The sequence below is a fragment of the Zeugodacus cucurbitae genome, chromosome 2 (assembly GCF_028554725.1).
Source record: "Zeugodacus cucurbitae isolate PBARC_wt_2022May chromosome 2, idZeuCucr1.2, whole genome shotgun sequence".
NCBI classification, from domain to species: Eukaryota; Metazoa; Arthropoda; class Insecta; order Diptera; family Tephritidae; genus Zeugodacus; species Zeugodacus cucurbitae.
The window spans coordinates 83,525,740-83,540,285 of NC_071667.1; the positions used below are offsets into that span (position 1 = coordinate 83,525,740).

The following is a 14,546-nucleotide window of genomic DNA, read 5'->3' on the forward strand; positions in this document are numbered from 1 at the left end:
TTCGGTGTGCTGCTCGTGCCATGGGGATTCCGATTGATATCTATAACTATGATTAGTGACGCATGAAAAGTGTTAAGTAAACGCCACGCTATTGTCTACCTTTAACGATATGATTTAATAGCACACTTAATGGACTCAGCGCGCATAAACAAATATATTTACATAAGCATTTATATACACACTTAGTTTATGGGTATAATTTCATACTTTGTCACTCGTCACTGTTTGCCTACAAATCAAAATTGTTGCTTCTCGTTATCAGCGAAAGCTTTCAATTATTGGATTTGTGATTTCAAATTAAACCAATTATGATTCCACTTGAAGTATAAACAAAGTAGCATCATCGACGAATGTCAATCGGCACAAATGCGTGCGATAAATGGGCGAGCGCTTGCGAAATGAGTCGCAAATGAGTGGCAGTGAAAGTGTTTATTAGTACAACCGTCAAGCAGGCGAAATGTGGAGCTGCGCGAAAGATTACGTTAAACTGAAATTCAACAAGTTAAGCATGTCAATGCAATCGTAACGTTATTATAAATGATAAGATTGTTCGGTACAATCAAACTAGCGTGGCACACCAACTAACTCTGCTTTCCCCCAATAATTTAGCAGGCAGCAGCTGCGGCGGGAGTTTGATAAGCTTTCATCAAAAATGCAGATATGCGAAAAATTCAATTTGTTTCAGGAACGTCGACGTTCATAATCCCATAATAAGCACCAGAAATAATTACCGTGCATCGGCGTTGTTGTTTTATGAATGAAATGTCACACCTACGAACCGGTGTGCGGTTTGTCATCATAACTGCCACAATAATAACTAATAGTTAGCGCGAAAATTCGCTGGAATGACAATTATTTTTTCTGTGAAACAACGGATTATAAACGTGAGCGCATCATCGTATTGATGAGTACATTAGTAAAAGTTTAAATTAATAATTACCGAACTGTCAGGAAAGATTTGTATGTATGTTTGTAATGAATAAACTCAAAAACTACTGTGCCGACTTCAAAAATTCGAATTCGAAAGCTAAATTCTCCTCGACTAACATAGGCTATATTAAAACTATGAATGTATGATTCCGAAACTTTCGAAATTCGATACACATTATCACTGAAATATTGGCTAAAAGAATTCCCTGCAAAAAATTGTTATTGTAATGTCAAAGATTTTTTAAAGAAAAATTAAAAAAAGTCAAAAAGTAGTACTTGGAAAATTATGCGGGTAATGTAACCGTATTACCAACACAATATCAACGATTTAGAATTTTTTTCGTTTCGCGTGTGACTATAGTTTAAAAGAACCGGATCTACTTTAGACGGTTTAAAAATTGAAATATCTTAATGAAACTTGGTACACGTGCACCATAAAAAGGTTAAGTTCGAAGATGGATCACTGCCACGCCCACAAAATGGCGATAACTGAAAACCCATAAAGAGGTATAACTAAGCCATAAATTAAGCTATGAAAGTGAATTTTAGTACAAAGGATCGTTTTAGGAACGGGTATATTTGGATGTAATTTTTTTAGGAAAGTGGGCGTGACCCCGTCCCCTACTAAGTTTTTTGTACTTATCGTAAACTAATAATGCTATGTCAACGAAACTTCGAGGAGTCGTTTTCTTCATTTCCTTATACAGTAAAAAAATGGAGGACATCATGTGACCTTGAATTGACATCACGTGATCAGGGTGGGGTCATTGACCCCACTCAAAAATTTAAACAAAAATATCACGTGACCTTGTTGTGACATCACGTGATCTTGGCGGGGTCATTGACCTGTAAAGAAAAATATCACGTGATCTTGAAATGACATCACGTGATCAGGGTGGGTTCATTGACCTCCGTCAAAAATGTAAACAAAAATATCACGTGACCTTGTTGTGACATCACGTGATCTGGGCAAGGTCATTGAGCTGTAAACAAAAATATCACGTGACCTTGTTGTGACATCACGTGATCTGGGCGGGTCATTGACCGGTAAACAAAAATATCACGTGACCTTGATGTGATATCTCCTGATTTTGGCGGGGTCATTGACCTGTAAACAAAAATATCATGTGACCTCGAATTAACATCACGTGATCAGAGTGGGGTCCTTGACTCACACAAATATGTAAACAAAAATATCACGTGATCTTGAAAGATCATCACGTGATCAGGGTGGGGTAATTGACCTCATGGGGTAATTGACCTCATGGGGTAACCGGATATGATGTTATCGGAACCGGAAATAGGGCACCCGGAACCGGACATGGATAACTATGTTACCGGAACTGGATATGGGTAACGGGATATGAACGATGGAACTTGAAATTGGATAACCGGACATTGCATCTGGAAATGGATATGTATAATGATATTGCCGGAACCGAAAATGGGGTGGCTGAATATTGTCACTGGAACTGGAAGTGGGCATATGGAAACGGAATGAACCACTGGAACCAGGAATGATGTGCCGGAACACTACAGAAAGTGCTTAGTGACGGAAGCAGCGTCAGCTTCAGGGCTTAACATAAATGTTCCCTGTTTATGGAAGACTTCCGTTTATATCATATTCGCTTCCGTTATGAGGCTTCCGTTTCCTGTAATCGTTACAGATATTGGTGTAAAGTTTTATTCCGATATCTTCAACGGTATGTATGTATACTACTATTATAAAGAGGAAAGACTTGTATGTATGTTTCTAATTAATAAATTGGTGAAATTCTTTCACCATTCGAAAGCTACATTCATATCGAGTAACATAGGCTATATTTATTGCTAAAATCTAAAGATTTTGGAAATAGTGCCCAGGTGGGGGTATCAAAAAGACTACGTGATGGAGAATCTTAATCTGAAACAGAAAGTAGTCAATTTAGAAATATTTCGTAATCCGAGAGAAAGACATCGGACACCAAAGACTAGAGGCCGGAATCAAGATTTAGCTCATTACAAATAAAATATAATTTCATGCTCGAATTTTCTTCATTTTACTTTTTTAGATGATCCCACGCAAGAAACGGAAAGTACATACATATGTATGGGAGCGTGTGTAAAAATTTATAACATTTGAATATATTTGAAATTATAATACTAATTTGTACATGAGTGCGTCTGTGTATTTGACGTAATAAGAGCTAAATGCCAAAACATTATTCTAATTTTATACACAAGTTTATATTAAAAATTATTTGCCAATGCTACCATATGGGTGAAACAAACTTTCACTTTATTCTGCAGCTTTGTGGTTTCTTCTGTCTGTCATTCGTTTTAATGAAATTAAAAAAAGTGTCACTGAACAACAATAAGATTTAATAAGCGCAACAGGTAGTGACAACATTCAGTAGCTTCTTGCCATTTCTTATTTTTGGTAATGATTTTTTTTTCAACCCTCAATCATTCAAACAACATTTTCACTGTTCATTCCCACCAAGGAAGCCACTTTCGTTATCCGATTGCCGCTATCATAATTGTTGTTTTTATTTGTCATCTCTTTTTGGCACACAAGCGATCAAATTTCCTCTCGACAAATGCAGATAGTATTTGGATATAAAAGGAGCAGAAGCCAACATAGCTTATCAGTAGCCAAAGCTAGTGGCAGCGGTAAAGGTTTAATAATTGCTACGAATACCGTTACAGGTGTGTTACTTTCACAAATTGAATAAACGAAATGATTTTCGTAAATAGTGTTTTAATTTCAAAGAAGATTGCCAAGACGTGATTTAGAATAAAACTATTCCATAAATAAAACTATTCCATGTAATTTGGATTGCGGTGTTATCAGAATACTCTCGTGATTAAAACTATTATTTTATTTTGTCAAATATAAACATTTCAGTTAATACTATTTTTCGATAATAGCTATTTTATCGTGTGTCTTCAGATCAAACTTTCATATGGTCCATGCACAGTCGCGAAATTTATTTTCTTCCTCGGATTGTTGGGTACACAAAATAAATTTTGTAGTTGGTGGGGTCATTGAGATGCCAATAGAACGACGAAAATTGGAATTCCAATTAACGCTTTCTATTATATTTTCATTTGCAGAAATGTCCTCAATCATACGTTTTGCTGTTATTGTGATTGTTGCTTTGGCGCTTTTGACGGCACACACCGCAACAGCCAGCAACTCCCGTCCGCCACGCAACAACGACATCAGTAACATGGCCGACGCACTCAAATATTTACAAGACCTGGACACATACTATGGAGATCGAGCACGCGCCAGGTAACCACTCTTAAAATGTAAGAGAGTCTATGTAAGTAACACTATTTTTTACTTTCGTCACAGGTTCGGAAAGCGCGCGCCGTTGTTATTGCTTTTGCGCCAACATTTGCTTGAAAATCCTGATGTGGTACATGATTCAGCTAAATAATTATATGTTGTCCTTCTATATCCTCCTTTTTGTTATCTTATTTTTTTTGTAGGCTCGAGCCATTGAAAATCCTTCCGCTGATGAACCCTTTTAGAGACAAATGATTCTCTTAAGACCACTGGATTAAAAATAAGCCCAAAACTATTATAAATGCAAGAATTAATAATAATTGGAAAACTCTTTAACTCTTGCTTACTTAAAAAAAATATATTTTTATTTACTTTTTTATAAACTATTTTGTTGTTTTATGTATAAACGAAACTGTAAATGATAACATCTATGTATACTCGTAAATGTACAAAAAAGATTTTTCGATGTTTTGGATGATAAAGCTTATAACCCATGTTAAAATGTGACAAATGTTATACAAGAAAATAAAAGCAAAATTGTGGAAAACAAAATAACAAAAGCAAAACGCAGTCAACATTTTGATATGGTTCATTCATAGGCTTCCTCACACAACTCTTCTCATATAGGTAGAAAATGCACCAAGAAGGCGCAGACTAAAAAGAAAATGAAAAGAAAAAAAGGAAAAGTAAATAAATAATTAAAGTAAAATTGAATATTCCCGTAATTTATTTGTATAATATTATTAAAATAGCACACAATTTGTCCAATGTATTCGGCATAAAGTCCATACATAATATTTAGTGGCTGTTGTAATTCATTCATCTATTTCAGCCATTTTAATTAATTTTGATAAAATATCTCAGACATTAACCAACAGAGACATTAACCGAGCCCACCAGCAATTTTCAAAAGTTTATGCCTGATATATGTGGGCTAGAGGATGTATTGACCCAATATTCTTCACTGTGGCACCGGACACAATATTATCAAGAAAAGATCTCCTCTTAATTATATTAACATCCGAGATTTACCGATATTTAACTCAAAAGTCAACCATAGGGTTTGAAGAACTGAAGTTCTGTACATGGGACTTTAAAAAGATGTAATCCACTTTGGACAATTTTTAAACAGGTAATGTCCCACCAGCAATATAGAGTTTGTGTAAAATTTTGAACCTACATTTATTCTTAATTATGGCATTTATAGCTTTCCGGTTAACCCCATTTTGTAGGCGTGCCAATGATCTAAGTTAGATCATCTACAATAGCAACATTATGGGCCCTAGGTATACATGTGCCAAGTTTCATTAAGATATCTCAAAACTCCTCACGTCATATATAACTCAATTCCCAAGTCGTTTTATGAACATGTTGCGAGAGGTTGACTAGTGAAACAAAAAAAAAGACTCACTCAGAATCGACGCCGTCAGTATGGCAAACGTTGTATTACAATAGGGTTCCAGCATAACGCCAATCATATTTGAAGCGACTATCACTCCCAGGCGGCCCATCGCCATACCAATGCTAACCGCTTTGCCTCTGAAAGGAAAAAAAAATATTATATAGTACAGTAGCTACGACTCTTAATTATTTTCATGCTCACCTCAATTGCGTCGGCACTAAATCCACCATGGCACCGCACATAATCGATATCGATAATCCCGGCATGAGTATGTATAAGCAGAATAGCACCAGAACAGCTTTTGCATTGGCGACGAAGTGCAGCAGAATTCCACTCAGAGTACCAATGGCCAACGCGGCCATTAACACATTTTTGCGACCCAACGGATTTAATATGGCACCCTGTATGGCAAAACCCACCAAAAATGCGCAACCCACAATCATGTTGTCTATATATGTCTTGGCCGTGATAGTATCATCACAGATCTGAAAGGAAAATGCAACATATTTCAAAATATAATTTTTCTGCTGATCTAAGTCTATCCATAATTGCAGCTTGATATTTTTTTGAGATGTTTAATTTCTTTAAGAAATATATATTTTGAATTTTGATTTATGTTTTTTTTCAACTAAAATCTTAGTTATGCTTTTAGGTTGGATACAGTATCTTTCCTCATAAAACATTTCACTTCAGAACTAACCTAACGGATCGAATCAATTTACTTACCTCCTCATCGACGGAAGTTACATTTAAGCGTTGTTTTTCGAACGAAGCTTCTAATATTTCACACACAGACGAACTATTGCCGGCATTATCACCCGACGAGCGATTCACTATTTCCGGATACCAAATTTGCATGCCCGCCGATGTGAGAAACATACCAAATACTGAAATAATGCTCAAGAGGAAATTCACACAATGTGGCTTGTGAAAGAGCGGCACTGTTGCTCTCCAAATGTTCACAAGAACGCCACATACACCACCCGCGCTGCGCAAAGTGTCGTCAGTGATCTGTTCCGGTTTTAATTTGAAATCAGCATCATTTCCGAAAACACTTGCTATAGGACGTCCACGATTAAATTTACAGATCCATTCCAGCGCTGCAATGGCCTCGTATTCCTTATCCTGGGCCAACAGTAACTTTGGACTCTCCGGGAAGGGGTACAGCATGATTGCTCCAATCAAGCCCGGCAAGAGATTCAACAGGATTATCAACCGCCATGGCCGGAATATGAAACCGTCGCTTATGTGAAGAGACCAATCGGCGGAAAGTACAAGCCAAGAGGTCGCTGAAAGTGATGATTTCGAAGTTAAGTATAAATAATCTCTGCTTAAGCAATGAATATATGAAGAAATAACGAAAGATACAGTAATTATCATTCATTCACTAACGCGAGAAATAGAGAAGTTAGCGACATATCTAGCAGCCCTTGTTAAACCACTGCCCTTCTAAAAACAATATAACTATACGTGGTTTTCAATTCACATTAAAATTATGAATATTAATTTTTAAACCAAGCAGAACGATATTTTTTGCGAAAACCTGCTTAAGTAATTATATCGCATTGAGTATTTAAATATAAATAATTATATTATATAATATTGTTAATACTTACCAGGCATATAGATTGCTGCGATGCTTACGAACATGGTTGAATAATTAATAACGACGGCGCGATGCTTGTCAGTATTGAACTCGCTAAGGTATGCGTAAATAGCAGCTGAGACGCCTCCTAAACTATATATAATAATTTATCGTTATTTATTGTAAATATAATTGACTCAATTAGTCGTACTTACCTGATGCCCATTAATAAGTTAATAAAGTTGAAAACCCATATATTTGTGATAAACATGGAGATCAATTGTAGCAGGTTTGTCGCCAGTGTACCATAGAAGAGTACCGAACGTCGACCGAAAGCATCACTGGCATAACCCCAAAAGTATGTGGATAGAAATATTCCTGTTACACACGCCGCCATCATTATGCCCTTCTCCCCTTGACTCATGTCAAACTCGCATTGTGAAGCGATGGCCATGATGCCCACGGAAGTTTGCGTGGCCATGGAGCACAATGTCAGAAGGCCAGAGATGAGCAACAGTAACCATTGTGCTTTGCCGAAACCTACAAATGATGTTAAAAAATATCAGAAAATTGGAAAAGCAGCTTTCATTTTTTCGAATAATTATTCCAGTGTAAATAAAAGAACATTATTCTAGTTCAACCTGTTTTATATGTCTTAGCAACAAAGTCTGAATTACAACTCCAATTGAGCTGCTTATTTGGTTTAAAAGTGTTAATAGAAACTCATTTTGAATGCAAAGCAATCGCTGCATAAGTCGATTGTTTTGTATGCTGTGCAAAAGTTGTATATTTTCTACTTGTAAAGTGCTGTTATGTATATTTTACTTAACATAAAAGAGAAAGGCTGGAACTGCTTTACTTGTAAATTACATAATTAAAAATATATAGAAACTTTTAGTCTGAGCGAGTAATTTAGAGAATGGATTTGAGATTATAAACTTCGTTAGAATTTTCTTCTATTCCATGAAATTGTGGAAACTATTATGTAGTCACATTCGTATACAGAACCTTTAATTATAAACTTTCTATCAAAATAACATAAATAAAATTCAGCATTCTCAAAAAAATAGTGAACAGGCAATCTATCAATCGAAAGAGTCCACATTGTCGTGACTGAATATGTACAAAAAATAAAATACCTTATTTTAATAAGTTTCGATTTCAAATTTCACATCACGATTCTCTCCCGCATTTTTAAAATTAACAAAACCTTGAATATAAAATCAGTGAAAGAGATGTCACACTGCAATTCAAAAATTCAGTATTTGCGGTTCTGAAGGGAGATCTATAGCTTATCATGACAGATATTACACTCTCAATAATATATTATACATTTATTCCTGTTACTCCTGCAAGGACTATAAGGCCACCAAGTCTCGATAGTCACTGAAATTATTTTGAATTCAAATCTGTATTCTACTGTTCCACTAACAAACAGAGATAATTAAAATTATTTACAAATCGAACATTTTTCTTTAAAAATTTTGCAGAAACAGTTATTTTTTGTGTTGTTGTTGCAGTAAATGTGTTTTTGTAAACAGTGATCTATACCTAAGTGAACGAAGCCAGTTTGGCATGGCTGAACATATGACAGAAAACAAAGCAAATTAACTAATTACCAACGCGATTTAGCCCTTATCCTTGGATTTGGTTTGAGTAAGAATAGTGGTTGGATTCTATTGCATTCATAACAAAGGAAGTCCAAAGTTAATTCTCATAAGATCCGTAGAGACTTAAAAAATATCACTTAAATTTGCTCAAGCAGTTTATAAGTTTTTAATTAAGTACTGTTAATTCCATAATTTTAATTACTTATGTTTGAATTGTACTAGTAATTACATCACTTATGGCTTCATTTGCTTAACATTATCAAATGTTGTATTTATTACACATCCTTTGAGCAGTTAGAAAGTAATGATAAATTCACATTTAGCTTGGACTATTCTTGAACACACATTTTGGTTTTTATAAAAAAATTAATAGTTGGTTCCATAGTTGAAATTTCAAATTATTATTATTCGAACACAAATGCGCACTTATGTCATGGATAACACCTTTACTATCCAATTCCATATAAAATTTTCAACTTTTAATTCTAGGAACCTGTGAAATGTTTAATTTTCAACGATAAAACACAAAAAGTTCCAAACAAAACTTGTATTTTCAGCGAATTTTCCACTTGTTTGCCCGTTAAACTTGGCACAGAAACCTACCAATGCGCGCCAGCACATATTCATAATCGAATTCGTTATTCGCGCCAAAGCCCGCCAGCTCAGCACGAGTGGCCGCCTCTGAAATGCCTACTCCGATAGGTTGGCGGCCTTCATTCTTGCTATCCGAGAATTGCATTTTACGCGAATTGATAAAAATTACTTGGAATTACGAATCGAAATACTAGTCTAGCCACGACCAGTGCTCAACGACTACTGAAACACACAGACGCCAGCAGCACACTCCTTCGTTGAATGATTTGTAAGCGCTTATTGTAATTTCCATTGACTGCCGGAGTCGTGAATTTATTTTCAATTATTTACAATACAAGTTTTCATCTAAGTTATGAAATTAGAACTAGACACTTGCTACCAAGCGTTCTAATAATGTTGCTTTTGCAGCGAGATGCCAATACGCTGTGGAGCAATAACAATGAGGAAGGCGTGAGCGTGAATGTACGAGTTTGTTTTTTTATACCATTCTGAATAGTAACTCATTTTTTGTTTGTAAACAAAAGTCCACTTATGCATATGACCTGTCAAACTTGATCGTGTTGATGTATGAGTATCTCCTACATACATATGATACCTATGCTTATTCATTGCTAAGGTACGACATTTAGCTGTTCTGAGTAATATTCCGGTTTTGGTAAATGATGGAGATTTTATAAAATCACATGTGAGATCACCTGTTCAGATGTGTACATTGTGTGTGCATAAATAATTGTAACACGTAACGATTTAATTAGGGTATTTTTTACGATTGGCTTTTTGGCTGCATTCCGAAGGTTGTTGGATTCTCCATTGTGACGTCTTCGTGCAGTGACTTCTAAATTCGACTAAATCCCAGATACAGTGTGACAAATTCTGCACAAATGTTAAGCTTCAGAAAAATGCATAAACAGCCGATTTTCTTTAAAAGTTTACAATTACAAAATATAAACTATAACTCATATATATCCAAAATATATAACGCTAGCTCCTCCTATACATATTTATACTCTCGCAACAAAAGTTGCTAAGAGAGTATTATAGTCTTGTTCACATAACGGTTGTCTGTAAGTTATAAAACTAAACGAGTTAGATATAGGGTTATAGATATCAAAATGATCAGGGTGACGAGACAAGTCAAAATCCGAATGTCTGTCTGTCCGTCCGTCCGTGCAACGGATAACTTGAGTAAAAATTGAGATATCTTAATGAAACTTGGAACACCATGAGAGGGTTGCTTTCGAAAATGGGCAAATTCGGACCACTACCACGCCCACAAAATGGTGAAAACCGAAAACACATAAAGGGTCATAACTAAGCCATAAATAATGTTATAAAAGCAAAATTTGGAACAAAGGATCGCACTAGAAAGGGGCATATTTGGATGTAATTTTTTTGGGAAAGTGGGCGTGGCCCCGCCCCCAAATCGGTTATTTGTATTTAACTCGCAAACCAATAAATCTTTATAAACCAAACTTTCTGTAGTCGGTTCTCTTACGTACCCCACCACACACCATGAAATTTGTTGAAATCGGATAATAACCACGCCCACCTCCCATACAAAGGTTAGGTTGAAAAATACTAAAAGTGGGTTATCTCACTAACGAAAAACGCCAGAAACACTAAATTTTGCAGCAGAAATAGCAGAAGGACTTATGGATCAAAAACCATATCTCAGGAACTACTAGACAGATTTCAATAAAATTCGGTATATAATATTTTCGGTTCACAACCACGACAACGTCCCATGTAACTCAATTTTGAACTCCATCTTATTCCCTTACTTTATAATATATATGTACATAAGGAACCAATGAAGATAGCGAAATAAAACTTTATACAAATACTGTATATGATATGTGGCATCACTTGTGAAAAAATTGTCGAAAGCGGACTATAACTTTTCAAAGCCCCGAATATCGAATATGAAGAATTCAGTGCCCCATGGTAATTTTTCATCGAAAATTTCGGTAAATCTCTCAGGTATCTTAATTTAATTTAGAGGAAACATTTTTCTTCTAATAGTGTAACTTCCCCTAGCTCTCATAAACCTATTTATAGGATTTTCAAATTGAATCAAATTGTGTGTTATCTTAATAAAAATATATCAATAAATTGCGAGAGTATAAAATGTTCGGTTGCAGCCGAACTTAGCCTTTCCTTACTTGTTATATATATATTTTTCCCATAGTTCCTAGATGGAACATGGGGACTCTATAACAAATTATATTCAGTCTTATCTAAGTAAGGAATTTAAGATAACCCCTTTCTTGTCCAACAAGTTTTGGTAGGTCTCCCGCAACATCGGCTTCCTTGAGGATTCCAATGATCCGTGCTGATTTCGCAAAGTGCTGCCACTTTCATTTACGGCGTCGAATTTAAATATGGATCAGTAGCTGTTTGGTTACGGATCAGAGATCAGCATTCCTAAAGACTTATGATATTGTTTATTGTTTTGCTCTTCGGAAAAATGTCAAAGTTGCTAAAAGCGAAAGATCACCAACTTAGCTTGTGACTGAACACTTCCAGCTTATATTGCCAGAAGGCAATACAACGAAAATTCTACAAAACCTACAATATCTTCAATAAATTGATGTGTTTTTATATTTTTCTATTCATTTGGCATATCCTATTATCAATATTATCAATTTATTGTTTTTGTATGAATCAACCGCGAAATTATTTTAAATTAAACAATTTATAGTTAAACACTTTGCTAAACGCTTAAGTTCGGCATCTTTTACATATAAATTAAACTTAACTGCTGATTTTATTACCTCATAAATATGTTTGTGTTAAAATACGCTCAACGATTGTATTAACAGGAACGAGAATATAACAATAAAAATGCAGTGATTTTTTATATTTACCCACATATATGTATGAGAATCTACCTCAAGGGATTTCGCAGATTAAATTCTTTTATGTATTCGTGATGAGAAACAATCGACACGTGTATTTCCCCTTTGTATATACATAAAATGTAAATGTATATAAATATATGTATGAAAATGTTGCACAGAAACATGTTTGCAACATAGTGTTGATCGTGCTCGTTGTTATGTTCCGGAGGTTAATTAATTAATCAATTTTACATTCATTTATTATTGTTGGCCTCAGTGGGAATGATTTTTTTTTTATTTTTTGAATAATTGTTTTAAGACTTCAATCGACTGTTCGATGCAGTACCCGCCGCTGGAAGCCGAGAAAGGGAAAGGCCTCCACTCCGTTGGAGGGACCAGGTGGAGAGCGACCTGGTTACACTTGGAATCTTCAACTGGCGCCGAACTGTGAAAGAAAGAGAGGACTGGCGCGCTCTTGTCGATTCGGCTATAACCGGCTAAACGGTTCAACGCCAATCACATACATACATACCTACTAGAATAACAGGGAAGCACAAATGTCTAGAATAAACCGACTAGATCCTCAGAATAATAAAAAGTTTTACTTTTATTTTGATAAAATTATATGTTATAATAGTATCAAACACTTACTCATTCAACTATAATACAGACATATAGTCATGCACAGTATTTTTTTTCTTAAAAAATATTTGCAAAAACAGCTTCATGTGTTGATTAGGAATTATATACATAAAGTCAGCTGTGCAAAATAAATTCAACAACTTATTGATTAAATGATGTTAAAACAACGTACAATTAAGCAATGCATAAGCATGAGTACTTTATGACATATTTTTCTCATATCAAGCAACCTATGGTTTTCTCTCAATAATACAGGTATTTTTCGTTCATTATTATCAGTTTATATGAAGAATTATTGTTCACTTCGTAGTTAGTTCGATGGGACGTCCATTTAAAACGGCTTATATTATTAATTTCTCCTAAATTAGAAATTTATTTTTAATGTATCAAAAAATTTTACTACCCACCAAGATCTAAAATCCTAACATTTTTTTCTATTGTGTAAACTCAATTTACCCCCATCATTCATATTGGGATGTTTGCTTACAATGAAATAAAAAATTGCCAATAAAAATGTAATTACCAAATCATATTGATACGATTATCAAAGCAAATACAAATTTAGCTGTGCCGCTCGTACCATGGGGATTCCGATTAATATCTAAAAGTGATTAGTGACGCATGAAAAGTGTTAAGTCACTAAGGGCGCACATTAACGGGCTTGTCGCTCGTCACTGTTTGCCCACAAATCAAAATCGCTGATTCTCGTTATCAGCGAAAGCTTTCAATTATTTGATTTGTGATTACAAAGTAAACCAATTATGATTCCACTTCAAGTACATATATACAAAGTAGCATCACTGACGTATGTCAATCGGCACAAATGCGTGCGATAAATGGGCGAGGGCTTGCGAAATGAGTCGCAAATGAGTGGCAGTGAAAGTGCCTATTATTGCAGCCGCCAAGCAGACGAAATGTGGGGCTGCGCAAAAGGATTACGTTAAACTGAAATTCAACAAGTTAAGCATGCAAAAACAACTGTAGTTTTTTTTTTTAAGATAATAGTATTCGGTATTCGTATTAGTACTATCAAACTAGGGTGGCACTCCAGCTAACTCTGCTTGCCCCCAATAATTTCACAGATAGTAGCTGCGCCGGGAGTTTGATAAGCTTTCATCACAAATGCAGATATGCGAAAAATTCAATTTGTTTCAGGAACGTCGACATTCATAATCCCAAATAAGCACCAGAAATAATTACCGTACAACGCCGTTGTTGCATTATGAATGAAATGTGACACCTACGAACCGGTGTGCGGTTTGTCATCATAACTGCCACAATAATAACTAATTGTTAGCGCGAAAGTTCGCTGGAATGGAAATTATTTTTTCTGTTAAATAACGGATCATAAACGTGGGCGCATCTAGCGATTTATCAGCGTATTCATGAGTACATTAGTAAAAGTTTAAATTATTAATTAGCGAACTGTCAGTTGTTATCATTGTCAATGTTATTATTATAATATGTATGTACATGTGTGTATGTCTGCATTTGACGTAGAAGTTCGGTCACACAATCGACAAGAACTAAATGCCAAAACATTATTCTATTTTTATAAACAAGTCCATATTAAAAAGTCCATATGGAAGGCACAAACTTTTTTCATTTCATTCTGCATCCTTGAGGTTTCTTCTGTCTACCTTTTATTTTAATGAAATTAAAAAAAAAA

At 35.1% G+C, this 14,546-nt stretch overlaps 2 protein-coding genes across 3 annotated transcripts; one reads left to right on the plus strand and one right to left on the minus strand.

The window, feature by feature from the left end:
- Positions 1 to 3,483: 3,483 nt before the first annotated feature.
- On the plus strand, positions 3,484 to 4,533 carry LOC105219041 (neuropeptide F-like). The gene is made up of 4 exons (XM_011194968.3): positions 3,484 to 3,618; positions 4,027 to 4,207; positions 4,271 to 4,334; positions 4,408 to 4,533. Exons 1-4 carry the CDS (start codon positions 3,510 to 3,512, stop codon positions 4,447 to 4,449), a joined length of 396 nt encoding a protein of 131 aa, XP_011193270.2. The 5' UTR covers positions 3,484 to 3,509; the 3' UTR covers positions 4,450 to 4,533.
- Positions 4,534 to 4,541: 8 nt separating this feature from the next.
- Positions 4,542 to 9,683, minus strand: LOC105219058 (synaptic vesicle glycoprotein 2A). Of its 2 annotated transcripts, none has more exons than XM_011194986.3 (7): positions 9,405 to 9,683; positions 7,407 to 7,731; positions 7,223 to 7,344; positions 6,333 to 6,895; positions 5,808 to 6,091; positions 5,616 to 5,743; positions 4,542 to 4,858 (listed from the first exon to the last, which is right to left on the minus strand). In XM_011194986.3, the coding sequence occupies exons 1-7, from the start codon at positions 9,538 to 9,540 to the stop codon at positions 4,824 to 4,826; spliced, it is 1,593 nt and encodes a 530-aa protein (XP_011193288.2). In that variant the 5' UTR covers positions 9,541 to 9,683; the 3' UTR covers positions 4,542 to 4,823. The 2 variants fall into 2 exon arrangements, with proteins under 2 accessions (XP_011193288.2, XP_054091948.1); XM_054235973.1 differs by lacking the exon at positions 9,405 to 9,683 and adding an exon at positions 8,811 to 9,011.
- Between the last annotated feature and the right edge of the window lie 4,863 nt (positions 9,684 to 14,546).

Bases quoted from the DNA above. Each gene is read 5' to 3' on its own strand.
- LOC105219041 (XM_011194968.3), top strand. From the start codon at position 3,510: ATGCAGATAGTATTTGGATATAAAAGGAGCAGAAGCCAACATAGCTTA. The intron at 3,619-4,026 runs GTGTGTTACTTT...TTTCATTTGCAG, and splicing joins TGCTACGAATACCGTTACAG to AAATGTCCTCAATCATACGT. The intron at 4,335-4,407 runs GTACATGATTCA...TTTTTTTTGTAG, and splicing joins TGCTTGAAAATCCTGATGTG to GCTCGAGCCATTGAAAATCC.
- LOC105219058 (XM_011194986.3), bottom strand. From the start codon at position 9,540: ATGCAATTCTCGGATAGCAAGAATGAAGGCCGCCAACCTATCGGAGTA. The intron at 7,732-9,404 runs GTAGGTTTCTGT...CATCATTTGTAG, and splicing joins ATATGTGCTGGCGCGCATTG to GTTTCGGCAAAGCACAATGG. The intron at 6,092-6,332 runs GTAAGTAAATTG...TTTTCCTTTCAG, and splicing joins TAACTTCCGTCGATGAGGAG to ATCTGTGATGATACTATCAC.